Below are 17748 nucleotides of genomic sequence, written 5' to 3' on the forward strand. Positions count from 1 at the left end.
CAATACGACTTGGTGCTTGTGTTCAAATCTCTTCCTTCTGGGCCCCATGACAGCAGTATCCTCAAATGAACAAACAGCAGTGACAGGCTTCGTGAGGTAAACAAGCCTGTCCTCCACTCGATACAAACTCAAGACCCCCAAAGTTACGGGTTATTAAGAAAAGCTATAACGGAAGAACTACGGGGAAAACCCACAACATCCTCTTTGGTAAATGGTACAATAACACAATTCACTAACAGAAGAAGGCAGGTACAGATATTAGCTACAATACATAATTCATTTTCAACTGTTATTTGTGAACGTGCACAAAAAATATACACACAAACAGAACTGTATCAATATGAACTATAAATTCAAGGTCCAGATGTACATGGGAGCCTCTCTCATACTGCTAATCTGAACGAGGTTTACTGTAGCTTCACATGTTTGTAAATCTATGGGAGGAAGCTGGCTTTACTAACGTTGGCTTCTACTCCGTCACCTGAAAAGTCTACCTCTCTCACATAATCACAGAAATTAAAGATGTCCGAGCCCTGCTTTAGGGCACTTCATCTATCCTCTATTTTCCTTCTTTTTGTTCTGAAAGACTGAATGACTGGCTTCCATCAGCTCCCTATCTGAAAGTCAAGTAGACTTGATGTCTCTTGATCTAAGGTCTAAATCTGTCCGTATTTCTTCCCAATATTTTAATATAATTCCTATCTCAATTGTATTTACCCAACTCTGAATATTTAATTATGACATGCATTTTAGAAATTAACCCAATTCAATGAACATGCATGGGCAAAGCAAAATTACTTTGGAAATGTCAAGTTTTCTTAATAAACATTATCCTTTCAAAGTACTAAAGTGCCTTCTTTTTGACAGCAGTGATTACTTTAAGCAACTGCATGAGCCTTGAAACATCTTCCAACATCTCCATCCTGTGCCCCCTTCCAGAAAATATAAAACACTACCCCCTTCACTGTCCACCTCCCTCCTGAGGGGACTGAGGATCTGTACTCTCCAAGGTCTCGCCTCCTGATGGAGAATCCCTGATACTCAAGAATGGCATTGCCAGCTATCTATTTTGTTGAGCTTTGCCTTTCCATAATTTGACTGTAAAACAACAGATTTATTTTTGCCTTCCCAGATACGTCATTTTTTATAAAAATATTTGTTTATTTATTTATTTTTGGCTGTGTTGGGTCTTAGTTGCAACACATGGGCCTCTCTCTAGTTGTGGCGTGCGTGTAGTAATTGCTGTGCACCAGCTCAGTTGCCCTGAGGCACGCGGGATCTTAGTTCCCTAACCAGGGATGGAACCCACATCCCCTGCACTGGAAGGCGGGTTCTTAACCACTGTGCCACCAGGGAAGTCCCAGATATGGCATTTTTTATATTAACAAATATGCTTTTCAAATTCTATAGCTCCCCCCTCTCTCTCATTCCGTACAAGATTTTAATACACTTCTTTTTGGGGACAAGACAGCTCCTCTTGAGAATCACTGAACCAATATACAATTTCTGAATTACTATTCATGATAAAGCTCAATAACTAAGTTTGAGAAAACAATATTCAATTTAAAGATGGAAAAAACCTGTACCATTGGTAAAATGAATATTATTATATTGAGTATATTCTGATTATTAAACCAAATTCTTTAAACGTCATAGTTGAAAATTAATATAGAGACTTGTTTTTTTATTTTTTTTTTTAGGGGGGTACACCAGGTTCAATCATCTGTTTTTATACACACATCCCCGTATTCCCTCCCTTCCTTGACTCCCCCCCTCCCCGAGTCCCCCCCACCCTCCCTGCCCCAGTCCTCTAAGGCATCTTCCATTCTCGAGTTGGACTCCCTTTGTTATACAACAACTACCCACTGACTATTTTACAGTTGGTAGTATATATATGTCTGTGCTACTCTCTTGCTTCGTCTCAGTTTCCCCTTCACCCCCTGCCCCCTCCCATACCTCGAGTTCTCCAGTCCATTCTCTGTATCTGCGTCCTTGTTCTTGTCACTGAGTTCATCAGTACCATTTTTAGATTCCGTATATGTGAGTTAGCATACAATATTTGTCCTTCTCTTTCTGACTTACTTCACTCTGTATGACAGATTCTAGTTCTATCCACCTCATTACATATAGCTCCATCTCATCCCTTTTTATAGCTGAGTAATATTCCATTGTATACATATGCCACATCTTCTGTATCCATTCATTTGCTGATGGGCATTTAGGTTGCTTCCATGTCCTGGCTATTGTAAATAGTGCTGCAATAAACATTATGGTACAAGTTTCTTTTGGGATTATGGTTTTCTTTGGGTATATGCCCAGGAGTGGGATTACTGGATCATATGGTAGTTCTATTTGTAGTTTTTTAAGGAACCTCCAAGTTGTTTTCCATAGTGGCTGTACCAACTTACATTCCCACCAACAGTGCAGGAGAGTTCCCTTTTCTCCACACCCTCTCCAACATTTGTGGTTTCCAGATTTTGTGATGATGGCCATTCTGACTGGTGTGAGGTGATACCTCATTGTGGCTTTGACTTGCATTTCTCTGATGATTAGTGATGTGGAGCATCTTTTCATGTGTGTGTTGGCCATCTGTATGTCTTCTTTGGAGAAATGTCTATTTAGGTCTTCTGCCCATTTGTGGATTGGGTTATCTGCTTTTTTGGTATTAAGCTTCATGAGCTGCTTGTATATTTTGGAGGTTAATCCTTTGTCCGTTGTTTCATAGGCAATTATTTTTCCCATTCTGAGGGTTGCCTTTTAGTCTTGTTTATGGTTTCTTTCGCTGTGCAAAAGCTTTTAAGTTTCATGAGGTCCCATTTGTTTATTCTTGATTTTATTTCCATGATTCTAGGAGGTGGGTCAAAAAGGATGTTGCTTTGATGGATGTCATAGAGTGTTCTGCCTATGTTTTCCTCTAGGAGTTTTACAGTGTCTGGCCTTACATGTAGGTCTTTAATCCATTTGGAGTGTATTTTTGTGTATGGTGTTAGGAAGTGTACTAATTTCATTCTGTGACATGTTGCTGTCCAATTTTCCCAGCACCACTTATTGAAGAGGCTGTCTTTTTTCCATTGTATACTCGTGCCTCCTTTGTCAAAGATAAGGTGCCCATATGTGTTTGGGCTTACTTCTGAGTTCTCTATTCTATTCCATTGATCTTCCTTTCTATTTTTGTGCCAGTACCATACTGTCTTGATCACTATGGCCTTGTAGTATAGTTTGAAGTCAGGGAGCCTGATTCCACCAACTCCATTTTTCCTTCTCAAGATTGCTTTGGCTATTCGGGGTCTTTTGCAACTCCATACAAATCGTAAGATTTCTTGCTCTAGTTCTGTGAAAAATGCCATTGGTAATTTGATCGGGATTGCATTGAATCTGTAAATTGTTTTGGGTAGGACAGACATTTTCACGATGTTGATTCTTCCAATCCAAGAACATGGTATGTCCCTCCATCTGTTTGTGTCGTCTTTGATTTCTTTCATCATTGTCTTAAAGTTTTCTGCATACAGATCTTTTGCCTCCTTAGGCAGGTTTATTCCTAGGCATTTTATTCTTTTTGTTGCAATGGTGAATGGGAGAGTTTCCTTAATTTCGCTTTCTGCTCTTCCGTTGTTAGCGTATAGGAATGCAAGAGATTTCTGTGCATTAATTTTGTATCCTGCGAGACTTGTTTTTAAAATGATCTACTGAAACCATAATGAAATGCATCTTTCATACTGTTCCATTATAGTCACAAATTATATTGCTTTCCTTTGTTAAAATGTCTTCTTTGATCATATAAAGTAGTTATGCCCTCATTTTCCACTCACTTTCTGATATTCAGAAGTAAAACTTTTAGATTTTTCTAAATAATTTTTATCAGTTTCTACCTAGTTTAGCAACTTAGAGGTGAATCTATTTATTCTATAGAATTGCCAACCATCACAAACATCTCTCTGACTGATGCACGACAGGAATATAAAATAGCCACGTATGCAAGAAATACTTAAATTGTCTTTATTTTTCCAAATTCTAATAGAGTGAAGCTTCAGTACACCCTGAAGCCAGAAGGACAATGCAGAGAGCTTTAAAAACAGTTCTGGAGAAAATATGGGTGCATTTCTTCCCAAATTTTAAAAATGATTTTCTGTGCCTAACTTAAGCAGACTGGAAAGAGAAAACAGCAAAGGTCTACCTCCAGACCCCAGGTGAAGGGCCTAATTAAATCATTCAGTGAGACGGAGGTTCACAGCCCCAGACAAGGCACCGTAAAGTCTTACACCAGCGACACCAGTGAGGGGTCCCTCTCCCGTGGCTGTCAGTATTCTGCACTGATGCGCTTTGCGATGGTGTTTAGCTGGATATTTGAAGTTCCTTCATATATTGCACCTTAAACAAAGGGGAGAAAAGGAACACTTAGGAGCGGAACCATGGTTAAGAGTCTATACAAGAAACAGCTCTGCAAACATGACCTCTGCATTTATTATAAAACTTTACCGGGAACACTGACCAATGTCCCCTGCATATGGTACTATCTCACAAGGTAATTTTGCTTAAGAGATAACAATTTTCCAACTGGTTTACAGATTTCCACAATCAGTATTAAGCAACTGAAGATTTTCACTCCTAAACTATCAACACCCAAGCCTGGATGGTTCCTCAGGAACAGGCAGCTTTCACAGCCACTGTGTTTCTGTTCTCCCGCCTGGCTGTGGAGCCGCGGGGCCTCAGGCTTGGTCAGACACGTAGCGTCTAAAATTAGAACTGAGCTTCAAACGACAGCATTAAACTAATCAAAACATGAACCTTTTTAATAAAAGAAAAATTAAGACAGTAGATTTTGTTGTGGTTTTACTGAAAGGCCTTCAGAGGCCTTTAAAAAGGCAATCTGATGTTTTAAATATATATATATATAAATCTATTTTTTTGAAGGAAGAATTAGGGGGAAAAACCCCTGCCACAAGAAAAGGAGAGCCAATAGACATAATAACTGGAGATTAAAATGGCCTTTGCCTACGCACCAGTAATAAAAAAATCAAACAAATATAACAGCCTAAAACACCTACAGAGTCAAATAAAACAAAATAAATGTGAAAACTCTATTTACCAATCTTCGCATCTCGGAAGTATTTTTCCACAGGGTAATTTTTGATGAAGCCTGCTCCTCCCATCCACTCGATACATTTGCTGGTTGTTAGGCCTGCAATCTACCAAAAAGCAGCAGCAAATCACACGCTGAAACCATATAACTTATGCATTATAAACACGCTTGTGGAATACTCCTAGTAACATGGATTCACTGTTACTGGCAATTGGAAGGATTGAAGTTATTTTACAAATTAGCATTTCTCCTTAGTCCCATTCTCTGTACATACCATTTATGTAAAATATCCTATTAATTCACAAAATTCTTATTTTCTTAAGAAAATTAGGGTATTTGTTTAGACTCATACACTTGTCGACAGGTATCATTTACTCAGCAAATGTTTCAAGGGCCTTCTTATGTCGCCCACTCTGCCAGCCACAACGGTGGGGGGTGGCCAGTCAGTGCCCCTTTGGTTCTGCTGGTCATTCAGAGAGACAGACACTGAACCACAGTCACTGCAACTGAAAAACTGTGTGGGGCAGAGAAGAGCCTGCAAGGGAAGCTGCCACGATTTAGATGGGGGATCGGTGACGAAATTACAGCCTCGCTGAGAACTAAAAGACGAGTTAAGGGCCACTTCAAGCCGAGGAATGACACGTGGAAAGGCTCCAAGGGGAAAATGGGTTCATCAGCCTCAGGGGCCTGAGGACCAAAGGGCTGGGATCAGGGTGAGCTGTGAAAAGGGAACGGGGGCAGGCGGGCCGCACATGACAGTGAGCAGTCTGAATAATGCACTGGCCCCCAAAGGTGTCCTCAGGAGGATCCCCAGGAAGTGCATATGTTCCTCACCTACGTGGCACAGAGACTGGCAGGTGCAGCTAAGTTACGGACCCTGAGATGGGGAGATGATCCCTGACTATCTGGGCGGGTCCCACGTGACTGCAAGGGTCTTTATAAGGGACGGAGGGAGCAGAGAAGGCCATGTGACCACAGAAACAGGAAGCAGTCGGATCTGAACATGCTGCGCTGTTGGCTCTGAAGACCGAGGGAGGGGCTACAGGTCCAAGAAAGCAGGTAGGCGCTAGAAGCTGGAAAGGAAATGGATTCTCCCCGAGAACCTCTGAAAGGCAGCTCTGCTGACATGTTAATTTTATCCCAGTGAGACTCACTTCAGATGTCTCACCTCCAGTGCTGTCAGATGATAGAATTGTACTGTCTTATACCACTAAATTTTTGGTAATTTGTTAAAAGCAGCAACAGGAAACAAATAAAAAGGTCCCAACTGTCGAGAGGAGCCGCCGAAGGGTTTAAAGCTGGAGAGCGGCACAGCCCCATGGACACCTTGACAAGGGACACTGGACTGGAGGAAGCAACAGGGGAAAACGAGAGGTTAGAAGGTAACTCCAATGGTTTGGTAAAGAAACGGTGCAGCTTTAACAAAACAGGTGGCAGTACGAAGGGAGAGAAAAACAATTCAAGAAATATTTAGGGGTCGAGTTCTCAGAATGGATGATGGATTCAACAGGGGGATGAGGGAAAGGAGGGCGTTAAGGGGACTCAGGTCTGTGACTGTGAGGGGTGGGGGGTGGGGGGTGGGGTTGGAGGGTAGGTAAAGCAGAGGCAGGATCTATTAGTCTGGAACTCAGAAGGGGGGTTGAGGCAGAAGATTAAATCGGGGGCTGAAGAGGTTACATAAATACTTGAAGCCAGGGAATGACAAGACATACTGCCAAGGCTGCGAACAGTAGCCCAGTGATGAGGCTAAGTTTCAGCTGAGTCCAGTGTCTTCCATGTAGAATATGGAATACGTGTGCACGAGGGGGAGGCATTCGATACATGGACCGTCTCTTCTCAGCGTTTCTATTTCACATTATCTCCAGGGCGTTCACTTCGTCCCAAGCATTGTTCATGCAGGGATTTACGGTGGGCCTTCTACCTGAACTGGGCGACTTGCTTTCCACCTAAGAGCCTATGGAAACATGGAGACCTCACAGAAACAAAGCACCTCCCTGTGGCAGCTTAACATTTTTGCATTTCTGGTGTAGGAACTAGAAAGTCCATGTTATCTCACTTGAAAAACAAACAAATGCCCAACCAACATTTCCAAATGAAGAGGTTAATAACTATCTTCAAAAAAATTAAAAGACTGAATTACTTTTTTTTTCTTTTTACCTCTGCCGCATAGTACTTGGCCATAGATGCCTCTTTAATGAATGGCCTTCCAGCTTCTAAAAGCCTCGCCGCGTTGTATGTGAGTAATCTTGCAGCTTCCAGCTGGGTGGCCACCTGAGCCACTTGGTGTTGGAGCCCCTGTAACATTCAGGCCCAAAGTAGAGAATTACGATTTCCGAAAACACAGCTCATTGTTCAAAGTCCTGCCTGGATGTGGAACACTGACAGATTCAAAATACACCTGCCCAAAAATTCACATTCATCTTGCAAAAATAGTTTAAAATCTGCAGTCTGAAATAAACCACTACAGTGACTTCCCTGGTGGTCCAACGGTTAACACTCCACACTCCCAATGTAGGGGGCCCAGGTTTGATCCCTGGTTGAGGGACTAGATCCCACGTACCGCAACTACTGAGCCCGTGCGCCACAACGAAGACCCAGCGCAGCCACAATACATAAATAAACAAATAAATAAGTAAAACCACGACATGTATTGCTTCTTTAAAAATATCCAAAGTTCAGGTAATTGTTAACAACTGCCAAGATTGAAAAAATAAATGATCACAAAATTAGGTTTAAAAATTTGACTGTTTTATTTTTAATAATGTGTCAAACACTTAAAACATCTACCTGATTCCAAATCACCCCTGAGGATACATAGTGTTATCTTTATTTTACAGATGAGGCCATGGAGGTTTGGAGAGGTGAGGTAACTTGCTTAAGGACTACAGCTAGTAAGACGAAGAACCAGGATTTGAACCCAGGAATTCTGCCTATAGACCCCATGCCCTGGAACTTTGAAGCAGGGAGGAGGCGGCTCCCAAGTGCTCACCCAGGAGGTGAGCCAGGCCTCAAGGACTGCTGTCCTGCCCTTGGAGAAGGTTGAGGCGGTCACAAGTATCACCGAGACCTATTCCTTCCTCCTTGCGCCTCTCCCATTAAAACCCCGGAGGGGATTCCCTTGCCACTGTGTAACCAAGCTCTTCATTAATGGAAGAGGGGAGAGTACAGCACTGTAGAAAAACACTAATAATTACATACCTGAAAATCAAATATTTTTTTGCCAAATTGTTCCCTTTCTTTAGTATATGGAATAGTGTAGTCAAAACATCCTTGAGCCAGTCCCAGCATCTGTTAAAAAAAAAAAAAATCAGAATTTCTTATTTTCTATAAGTTTATGCTCTTACTTATGCAAGTTATAAATTCCTTTTACAGGCAAATTGAAAAACTGGGGTAGGGAAAGGACTAGAGATACTGAGATGGTGAGGTCTATGTTGATGACCATCACCCACCGCATTTATAGAACTTAAGTTCTAGTAATTGGGAGAAAATCTGAGCAATTTCCTATGAAGAAGAGGACACTTGATTCCAGCATGGAGGTAACTCTCTGGTGTGGATATGCTCACGCACCCATGTTACTTCCTTGGGATTCTCCTCCCTTAATCTTGAGTCTCTAGGCACAAAGTGAGCCTCAGAAATTTTGCTCAAAGACTGGCCTCAAAGACTGCAGAGTAGCTCCCTCTAGTCCTTCTGAAAGTCCAGGGTGCAAGGTCACTTCTGAACCTTCTATCTTCTGCTCTATTTTGTATATGATGAGGATTAACAAGAGCTTTGGGGCGTAGGGCGTCAGAACATACAAGGGGAGAGTTTCTCAACCCAACACCATATTACCATCATTTGGGGGAACTCAACAATAAAAATACCAATGTGGAGGTCTAACAATCCAAACCTTGGGCATGGGGGTGGGGTGGGGGTGGCGGGGGGTGTGAGTGTGGCCTAAACACCAGCATTCTAAACACTCTTTAATGTTTTAACACACAGCTAGTGTTGAAGACAACTGACACAGAGGAGCTGGTACAAACATCAACTGATACATCTGAAGAACAAATCAGGATGCAGTGACAGTTTTAGCTGGACTGTCTCATTGCAAACTGATCTCCGTAACAACTGAATGACTCAAGCTTAGAAACTGTTTCTAAATTCTAACATTAGGTAGCCATTAAATCACCAACTAATTATGTCAAACCATGTAGGTTTTAGAAAAAGGAAAAAAAAAAAATCAATAGTTAAAGCTTTTGGGGGAAATGGCCACAAACTTATCACTTATCAGTATTTCATTAGTGTTCATTCAAATTTTCCCTTAGCCTTTTAGTTTGAACTTTCTGTAGGATGGAATATTATGCAAAAAATTAAAGGACGAACCCCCAAAACAAATTAAAGTGAGGCAGCAACTCACTGCACTTTTGGCTGTGAGAGGAGATGATGTCACTAAACTCTCATAACTAATGTTTACAGTATGCCAACAATATGGTGTATTGACACAAAAATTGTAATTATCAGTTGTCAATCAAAACAGGCTTTTCCAAAACAGTGTAAAATGTTTTCACTATAAATAGTGAAGCCTTTCCCTCTGGTGGCAGTCATCAGGGGAGCCGAGACGGGCGCTTACAAGTACATCCAGGACCTATGGAGGAAGAAGCAGTCAGAGGGTGATGTGTTTTCTGCTCGGGGTGCGCTGCTGGCAGTACCGCCAGCTCTCAGCGCTGCACCTGGTCCCCTGCCTCAACAACGCGCAGGCTGGGGTACCAGGCCAAGCAAGGTTATGTCATATATCGGAGTCATGTGCACCACTGTGGCCGCAAACGCCCAGTTCCTAAGGGTGCCACCTATGGCAAGCCTGTCCACCACAGTGTCAACCAGCTCACGTTTGCTGGAAGCCTTCAGTCTGTTGCCAAGGAGAGAGCTGGATGCCACTGTGGGGCCCTGAGGGTCCTGAATTCTTACTGGGTTGGTGAAGATTCTACATACAAATTCTTTGAGGTTATCCTCACTGATCCATTACATAAAGCTACCAGAAGGAACCCTGACACCCAGTGGATCACCAAACCAGTGCACAAGCACAGGGAGATGAGAGGGCTGACGTCTGCAGGCAGGAAGAGCCGCGGCCTTGGCAAGGGCCACAAGTTCCACCCCGTGATTGGCTGACCTCGCCGCGCAGCCTGGAGAAGGCGCAATACTCTCCACCTCCACTGTTACCTCTAATATCAGTGATGTTTGTAAAATTCCTACCTAATAAACAATTTAGGACATTCGTGTCTGCTTAAAAGTGTTTTTTGTCTGTTAAAACTAGGTGTCTGCAGATTGTTTCATTGAAAGCATTGTCAAATTATGAAAGTGCAATAATGTTTGAAGACTAAGTGGTGGTGTATCTTGTTTCTAATAAGGGAAATGCCTTTGTTTTTGCTTTATTAGGGAGTTGATATGCCCATGTTTAAAATGCTGCTTTTTGGTACAACAGGTGTAAAATAAATTCTGTAAAAGGAGTGCAAAAAAATAAAGAATAAAAATTAAAAATAAATAAATAAATAAATACTGAAAAACTAAATTCTTTACAACTACAGAGTTTTGAGGATGGATGCCTTAGATTCACTGTTCCATATGCCTCTTTCTCTAAAAAGCACCCACAGTATTAACTGAGAAATAATAGCTACCAGACCTTACCTTTCTTTTTTCTGACCTTAACTTTTAATTAGGTTATAAGATAACTTGGAGTAATTAGACTAAAGCCCAGGCTGTGTATTTATTGCCAGATATTTATATTATTTACATGTCTGGGAACCAGGAAATCCAGTGCTGTAGTTTTTAATGCCATATCTAATGAAGCTGAATCACAGAAAAACTTTAAAAAGAGCAGATAAGTGAGTTCTCTTTATTGACATATTATCTAGTTTTGTAGGAAACGTGGGTTAAATTTTGATCTAAGAATACTTTGTTAGCAAATCAACAGCAGAGAAAAAAAAATCTAGAGTAATACTACAATTTAAATACCCTAAAAAGCTAATATATGCAACATCTTCAAAATCTAAAAGCTATAAATTTTTGAATTTTGGATATTCATTGATTTAAAATACATTACAAAAATGAAATAATTCATGGTAAAACCAGAGACTTTATTCATTTTGTGTTTCTAGAAAATAACTGGTATCATCTAATAGGAAAATTTAATATCCTATATATAAAGGGCAAATTTGCTAAAAAATTGAATAGTTCCCATCATATGTATCTGTTTACTTGTCACCATTTTAAGTGCCACACCAAAAAAATTGTCTGATTTTCACATGCAAAACATTAAGCAACAAATCTTTCATTATCTATAGAGACTCTTACTACACAATAGAATGTCCCTTAGTCTTACTTATAAAAATTTCAGCATGAATTGCATACTTCGAAAAGTTGATTTAAAAAAAACTACCACATTTAATCTACAGTGTATTTAAGAAGTGATGGATCCAGGCATCAGATAATACTTTAATGCTCTCAAAGCAGAAAAACTGTTACCATTAAGCCACTGTTTGGTTCTCAGGACTTTATATAATTGACCAAAGTGGAATTTTAAAGAAATCACAGCCAGAAGCTGTTCTTTTACCTCATGGAAGGGAAGGGCGCCATCTTGTGTTCACAAGCTTCCAAATGCTCATTGGTTTTACCGCATTTTTTCTTTTTATATTTTAATTGTGTGGAAAAGTCAAGTTAAAGGGCTAAACTCTGACTAACCTGTGCAGCGATTCCTATTCTACTCTCATTAAGCCCCCCGATGGCGTACTTATAGCCATGCCCAATCTGTCCCAGGATATTGGTTTCTGGAACCTGAAAAGAAAAACATGCAGTTATTTAATTTGACATAATTCATGTTGGTTACATACTTTTAAATGCACATATACCCCCCCCATCGCTGTGATAATCCTCTAGCACAGTACTTATTAAACTGCAAGGAAATTGTCCGCTATGTCTCTGTGTCTCCCTCTAAACTGTTTCCCACACGCTCTCAGAGAGATAGGCTCAAGTCCACGCTGCTCCCAACGGCACCCTCCAGAGTCCAGCGCAGACATTCGGAGAATCTAGAAAAATGAGATCTCATACCATTAATCAATAACATAAATGAGTAACAATTCTCCCCCAAACTCTTCTCTGTATGCTACAATGTGACATAAAATATTAGAAATAACAGAAAACATATAAGGGTAGTAAGCCTTTCTTCTGTTGAGACTATTATCACAACAAAAATCAACTGAGGGGTGTGTGTGTGTGTACAGAGGCATGTGTATAGAACAGAAAGGAGGACGTGGTCTGCTCCAAGAACAAAGAACAAGATAAACTCAAAGGCTCATTATTATGGGAACAAAGAGTTGCAGGACTCCTGTCACTCTGTCACAATGTGACCACTGCAATGTCCCAGAGTCCTCCCAAGCAGCATGCCCTGTCCCTTACCCGTCCCGGATAAGGAGAGATATCTGCCCCGTTCTTCTCCCGCTCAGCACACTGAAAGTGTACATACTCTCCCCAGTTAGCAGATGACTCACACGATCCCTGGCTATAAAAACAGACAAGCAACCCATTGCTCATGGTTGACTCTCCCCTGCTACCAGGAAGTTGGCCCGCTGCTACGGCAGCATCCCTTCTCTTTAATAAATTCTAACTTCCTTACATTCTGCCTTGTGCCTGGAAATCCTTTTCCAACCTGCACTCGGACCACGACAGAGGAGAGAAGAAATAGGTAAAACTATTAAACTGTTTACTCACATGTGAAAAAAGATCTAGACAAGGAATAATTTTTAAAAATACACTTAGCTTCTTAATATGGGCAGTTAGGAGACAGAGTGGGCAGAATGGAAACAGAAAAGGGAAATCAGGAGAAGACAGGTGGGGTGCAGTAGTGAGGCTCCCATGACATCCATAAGGACACCCCATGAGCACACACTATTACCCGTGAGCGAAAAGGTCACACTCTAACAGGCGGTAGAAAACCCATCACATCCTGTCCTGTCTACGGGAAGCTCTAAGGCACAGCATTCTGGTTAGCTCTTCCTCGTTTCTTTAAGACTCAACTTTAAACTGTGGGCGCTGCCTGGCTGTTTTCCACTCTCACTGAGCAACATCCCCATCTTGTGGCCTTGCTGTGCCGGCACCACACTCCTCAGTGGCCACGTTTGATGCACAAGTGCCAGGTTTATAAAGTATAAATGAGATTCTCAGGTTGGCTCTTGAGGCCAGCTGCTGGGCAGATGGGTTTCCACCTCTGGCCTAAACTCTTGTGAGAAGTACGTTTAGGTCATAACCTAACCTAAGATCATTGCTCAAGAGTTTTACAAAGTATTCTCCTATGCACGCCTAATATTTTGACATGTTTCTTGCACAACTATACTTCCAGGCAAAGCTTATTCCACATCTAAGATACCTACCTTGACATTTTCAAACGTTAATGGGCAGGTAGAAGAAGCTCTGATTCCCAGTTTGTTCTCTGGCTTCCCTACATGAAGGCCCTCAGTATCACGATCTACCAAGAAGCAGGTAATTCCTTTATACCCCTGAAATGAAGATTTAAAATGCTATCACCACTTTGACTGATAAGATCCCTCGCTTCCAAAGAGTTCAAATAAACAGAAAATTAAAAACAGACTCTAACAGTAAATAGTAAAGGACTCAGAATTGCAACATGTGTATTACGAAACAAGATGATGGGAGGGCATTAGATTTGAAATCAAGAACTTTACTATTTATTTTACTCTTTCAGAAACCATTGTGGGTATTAAAATTACTGACACTAAAGTATTACATGATGAATTCCACATTTTAAATTTAATTTTATTACGTCTTGTAAAGTTTTAAAATTTAATTCAATTAAATGTTACACCAGAGAAAAAACAAAAGATGTCTATCATTTTACTATGTCTATTTTCCAACTGAATAAAACATTCTTAAAAATAAATGTACTAAATAGGTACTTAAATTCTTCATTAAGTAGAAAATCTGAAATTCTACAAAATTCAAGATTAGCCTCCTATATAACAGATTAGGAGATTAATTAAGTGGTCTGCCACATAGCTTTTATTTTTTTACTTTTGGCTGCGTTGGGTCTTTGTAACTGTGCGAGGGCTTTTCTCTAGTTGTATCGATCAGGGCTACTCTTTGTTGCAGTGCGCAGGCTTCTCATTGCAGTGGTTTCTCTTGTTGTGGAGCACAGGCTCCAGGCACGTGGGCTTCAGTAGCTGTGGTGCATGGGCTCAGTAGTTGTGGCTCGTGGGCTCTAGAGCACAGGATCAGCAGTTGTGGTGCACGGGCTTAGCTGCTCCACAGCATGTGGGATCTTCCCAGACCAGGGCTTGAAACCATGTCCCCTGCAATGGCAGGTGGATTCTTAACCACTGCACCACCAGGGAAGTCCCTGTAGCTAATATTTATTACTGTTAATTATAATATTTATTTTCAGAGATTAGTAAATCAGAGAATGAAAAGATGTCAGCTGCCTACCCTTTTCAGTACTGTGGAGAAGGAAAAAGGAAGAGAAAAGATTAGGAGGGAAAAACGGGGAGCAGCTTTGTTTTCAAACTTACAAGAGTAAAGTCTACATTTGCCATCACCATGAAAAGCCTGGCATGCTTGGCGTTGCTAATCCACATCTTTGACCCGTTGATGACATAATAATTTCCCTTTTTATCAGCTCTGGTCTTCAAAGCAAATGAATCACTACCTGCTCCAGCCTCTGAAAGGCAGAAACTTCCCACCTACACATGCAAGGAAAAAATTCCAAATTAATACCCATATTTATATTCTGCATAACAAATGCCCACTTATAGCAAAACAAACATTTGAAAATCAAACTTTCGGCTACTTCTAAAAGCTTGTACATATCAAAATAGTAATGGTATTCTTACAATATTGTTTTCCAAACTATACCCCACTATTTGTCTAAGGCAGATTTAAAGACCTAAGCACACATACTCAGTGTTAAGTTTAATTAAACTGGTTTTCATAATTGCAGTAGAATGACATCTCAATGTAAATGAAACCACCATTAAAGGTATTAAACAATATAATTGGGACCAAAAAAGAAATATTTTTTTTGTCCAATGATAATTCTCTAAATTTCCAAGTGGCACATGCGAGGCACAGTGTGTTTTTCTAGTAGCATTAATTACTTCATTGATCGTTGCTTGCGTAATTAATGGTGCTATGTTGTGGTCCTGAACAGAAAAGCCAATACTGCGGCTGCTTTTCTTCTGAAAATATCCTAAATTTAGGATCTACTTCAATAACTCATCTCAACTCACTTGTTCTGTAGCTAGCTTGGGCAAATAGGTAGCCTTCTGTTCTTCTGTTCCCAATTTTCCAATCAGCCTGTTAAATACTGTGTTCTGTATGTCACATATCAGAGCCACGGACGCATCCACTTTGGCTAATTCCTCTACCACTAGGATAGAGGAGAAAAATGAAGCTCCTGTTCCTCCGTATTTTGGGTCAGTTTCAATACCCATTAACTAAAGGAAAAACAAGGAAACGTAGATTAAGAAAGATATTTTTATATGGGACAATCCCTTGCAACAACAAGTTCAAAAATAATTTGTAACAACATCAGCTTAATTTTTAAATTCTATATGTATATCATTTTAATTCAGTATGGCTCTTTCACTTTAAGTAACCAAAAATATATAACAGAAACTAAACATATCTGCAAAGGATAAAATTACATGCTAGAACTATCACTTGTTTCCTTTTGGGATCTAAAAAACAAATTAAGAGAAGTAAAATGCTTTGAAGGATAATGGAATGGAATAGTGAGAAAATAGATAATAAGGAAATTGAAGAAAGCAGTGGAATATCTACAGTTTCATTTAGCGTAGTCTCTTCGAGTCAGCCCCCTTCACTTCAACTCTTTCAGCCAAGATAATAATTGAATGACCATTCCCTTTTGGGGCATTTTAGCAAGTCCAGATGGTTAGCACACCACATGTGGTGGTGTTTCCTAGAACCACATTAGACAAGGCCCCGGTGCCTGGTAAACATGGCCAAATGCTGGTCAAGGCTTTCCAGTAACTGCCTGGCTGTTCGGTAACCAGTGCCAAGTCTGAGCGTGAAACATCCATAATACTCCATTTCAGAAAGAGAATGTGTCCACGTGCAATTCAGGACCCAAAGCTGTGAACAGGTAAAAGGGTAACACTTCTCTCCACCCTCTCCAGGCACAATGGAGTCACACAGGCTGCAGCCTAGATGCGGCTGTTCTATTTTAAGCTTATGGGAAACAGCTGATATGAAGTCAGAACCACATGGGGGAGGATAGAAAGGCTGAGAACCAGGGATGATGTTCTAGGAGGAAGAAGTCAAGGACTGGGGTGGGCCTAAAGACTGGGGGAGCATGAGAATATTCAACTACCACATCTTTAACAGCTGTCAGAGACACCACTTCTGGAAAAGGTCCCGATTTCTTCTACGCTGGAAATATGTCAGTTACTATGGTAGGTGACCTCCGCAGAACTGGGACCACAGAAGTTAGGAGTCACATGAGGCTGGGAATAGCTGGTGCAGGATGTGCAAGGAAGCAGACCCTCCAGAGGGTGTGACACCCAGGCAGGAGCAGCTGTGGAGGTGGCAGGCAACTTGTTGCCCGGCATGACCGTGCCTGCACGAACTGCCTCCTCAGGAGAGTGTCACTTCAGACCTCTCAGAGAAGCCTAGAGGCTCTGCAGACAATGAAGATGAAACCTGGCTGAGAAATGGACTCACAGATGCTGTCTGACCCACTGTGGCTCCAGGTAAGATTCCATTTCCCCAAGTTTCATTGCTAAAAGAAAGTTGGAAAAACCACTACTGTATATGGTATTAAAAAAAAAAAAAGAAAGCTGGTATCTTTTATTTTTTTTTTATTTTTTATTTTTTGAAAATCCAAATTCAATAAAGCTGGTACCTTTTAAACAGTAAGAAATAAAACAGTGACGTGGAAAAGGCTAATTTTCAAACAGGATAACAGGACAAGATTTAAGCCAATGGTTCTGAGTAGGAGCTATTAGTTCTGGGACAGCCTTAGTATCTCAAACAGAAAATCCTCACACCTATAGAGAAGGCAGAGAGGAAGAGGGCAATGATTCTGAAATGTTCTCCTTGGGGCTCCCATGCTGATAACCTCTCCCTGTACTCACAGCCGGAACATTTCTACTTTTATTCATTCTATATATTGTGCTTCCAATAAAGGACTATGACATTAAAAAGTTGGAAACTGGCTGCCCTGATTATGAGGAATTCAGATACCACCTCTTGCTTTTAAGTTTTCCACATACATAGGGATTCAGGTAGATGCTCTGGTGTGAAGTTTTACTAAAGCAGGGTTTCTTAGCCTTGGCATTACTAAGCTGGATAATTCTATGTCTTGGCGGGCTGTCCTGTGCCCCGTGGGATGTTTGGCAGCATGCCAGCCTCTATCTCACTAGATGCCAGTAGCACACCCAGTTGTGACAACCAGTGTCTCCAGACATTGTCAAATGTCCTCTGGGGGACAAACACAGCCCCCAGTTAAATACCACTGGTCTAAAGAAATCATTCTTGCTTTTATCCTTTTACTTAAAAAGCACAGTATTTCTAATTTGAAATGTGCATTCAATTTAAAAATTTTAACTAGGATCTCAATCGAAAAGAGAACTCAGATAATTCTGATTAGGAAATTATGCTATCGTTACAAT

General features: G+C 40.9%; 1 protein-coding gene across 3 annotated transcripts in view; it reads right to left on the reverse strand.

Moving 5' to 3' along the window:
• Window positions 1-3973: 3973 nt before the first annotated feature.
• The window catches only part of ACADSB (acyl-CoA dehydrogenase short/branched chain), a 41193-nt gene continuing 27418 nt past the window's right edge, over window positions 3974-17748 (reverse strand). For all 3 annotated transcript variants that reach the window (XM_057734538.1, XM_057734540.1, XM_057734539.1), the window contains 8 exons: window positions 15346-15552; window positions 14629-14799; window positions 13477-13602; window positions 11792-11884; window positions 8279-8368; window positions 7238-7375; window positions 5087-5186; window positions 3974-4368 (listed from right to left, as the gene is read on the reverse strand). In XM_057734538.1, the coding sequence (XP_057590521.1) occupies window positions 4298-4368; window positions 5087-5186; window positions 7238-7375; window positions 8279-8368; window positions 11792-11884; window positions 13477-13602; window positions 14629-14799; window positions 15346-15552 (996 nt within the window). In that variant the 3' untranslated portion in view covers window positions 3974-4297. The remainder of the gene's footprint in view (window positions 4369-5086; window positions 5187-7237; window positions 7376-8278; window positions 8369-11791; window positions 11885-13476; window positions 13603-14628; window positions 14800-15345; window positions 15553-17748) is intronic.

Source organism: Hippopotamus amphibius, chromosome 5 (genome assembly GCF_030028045.1).
Source record: "Hippopotamus amphibius kiboko isolate mHipAmp2 chromosome 5, mHipAmp2.hap2, whole genome shotgun sequence".
NCBI lineage: Eukaryota > Metazoa > Chordata > Mammalia > Artiodactyla > Hippopotamidae > Hippopotamus > Hippopotamus amphibius.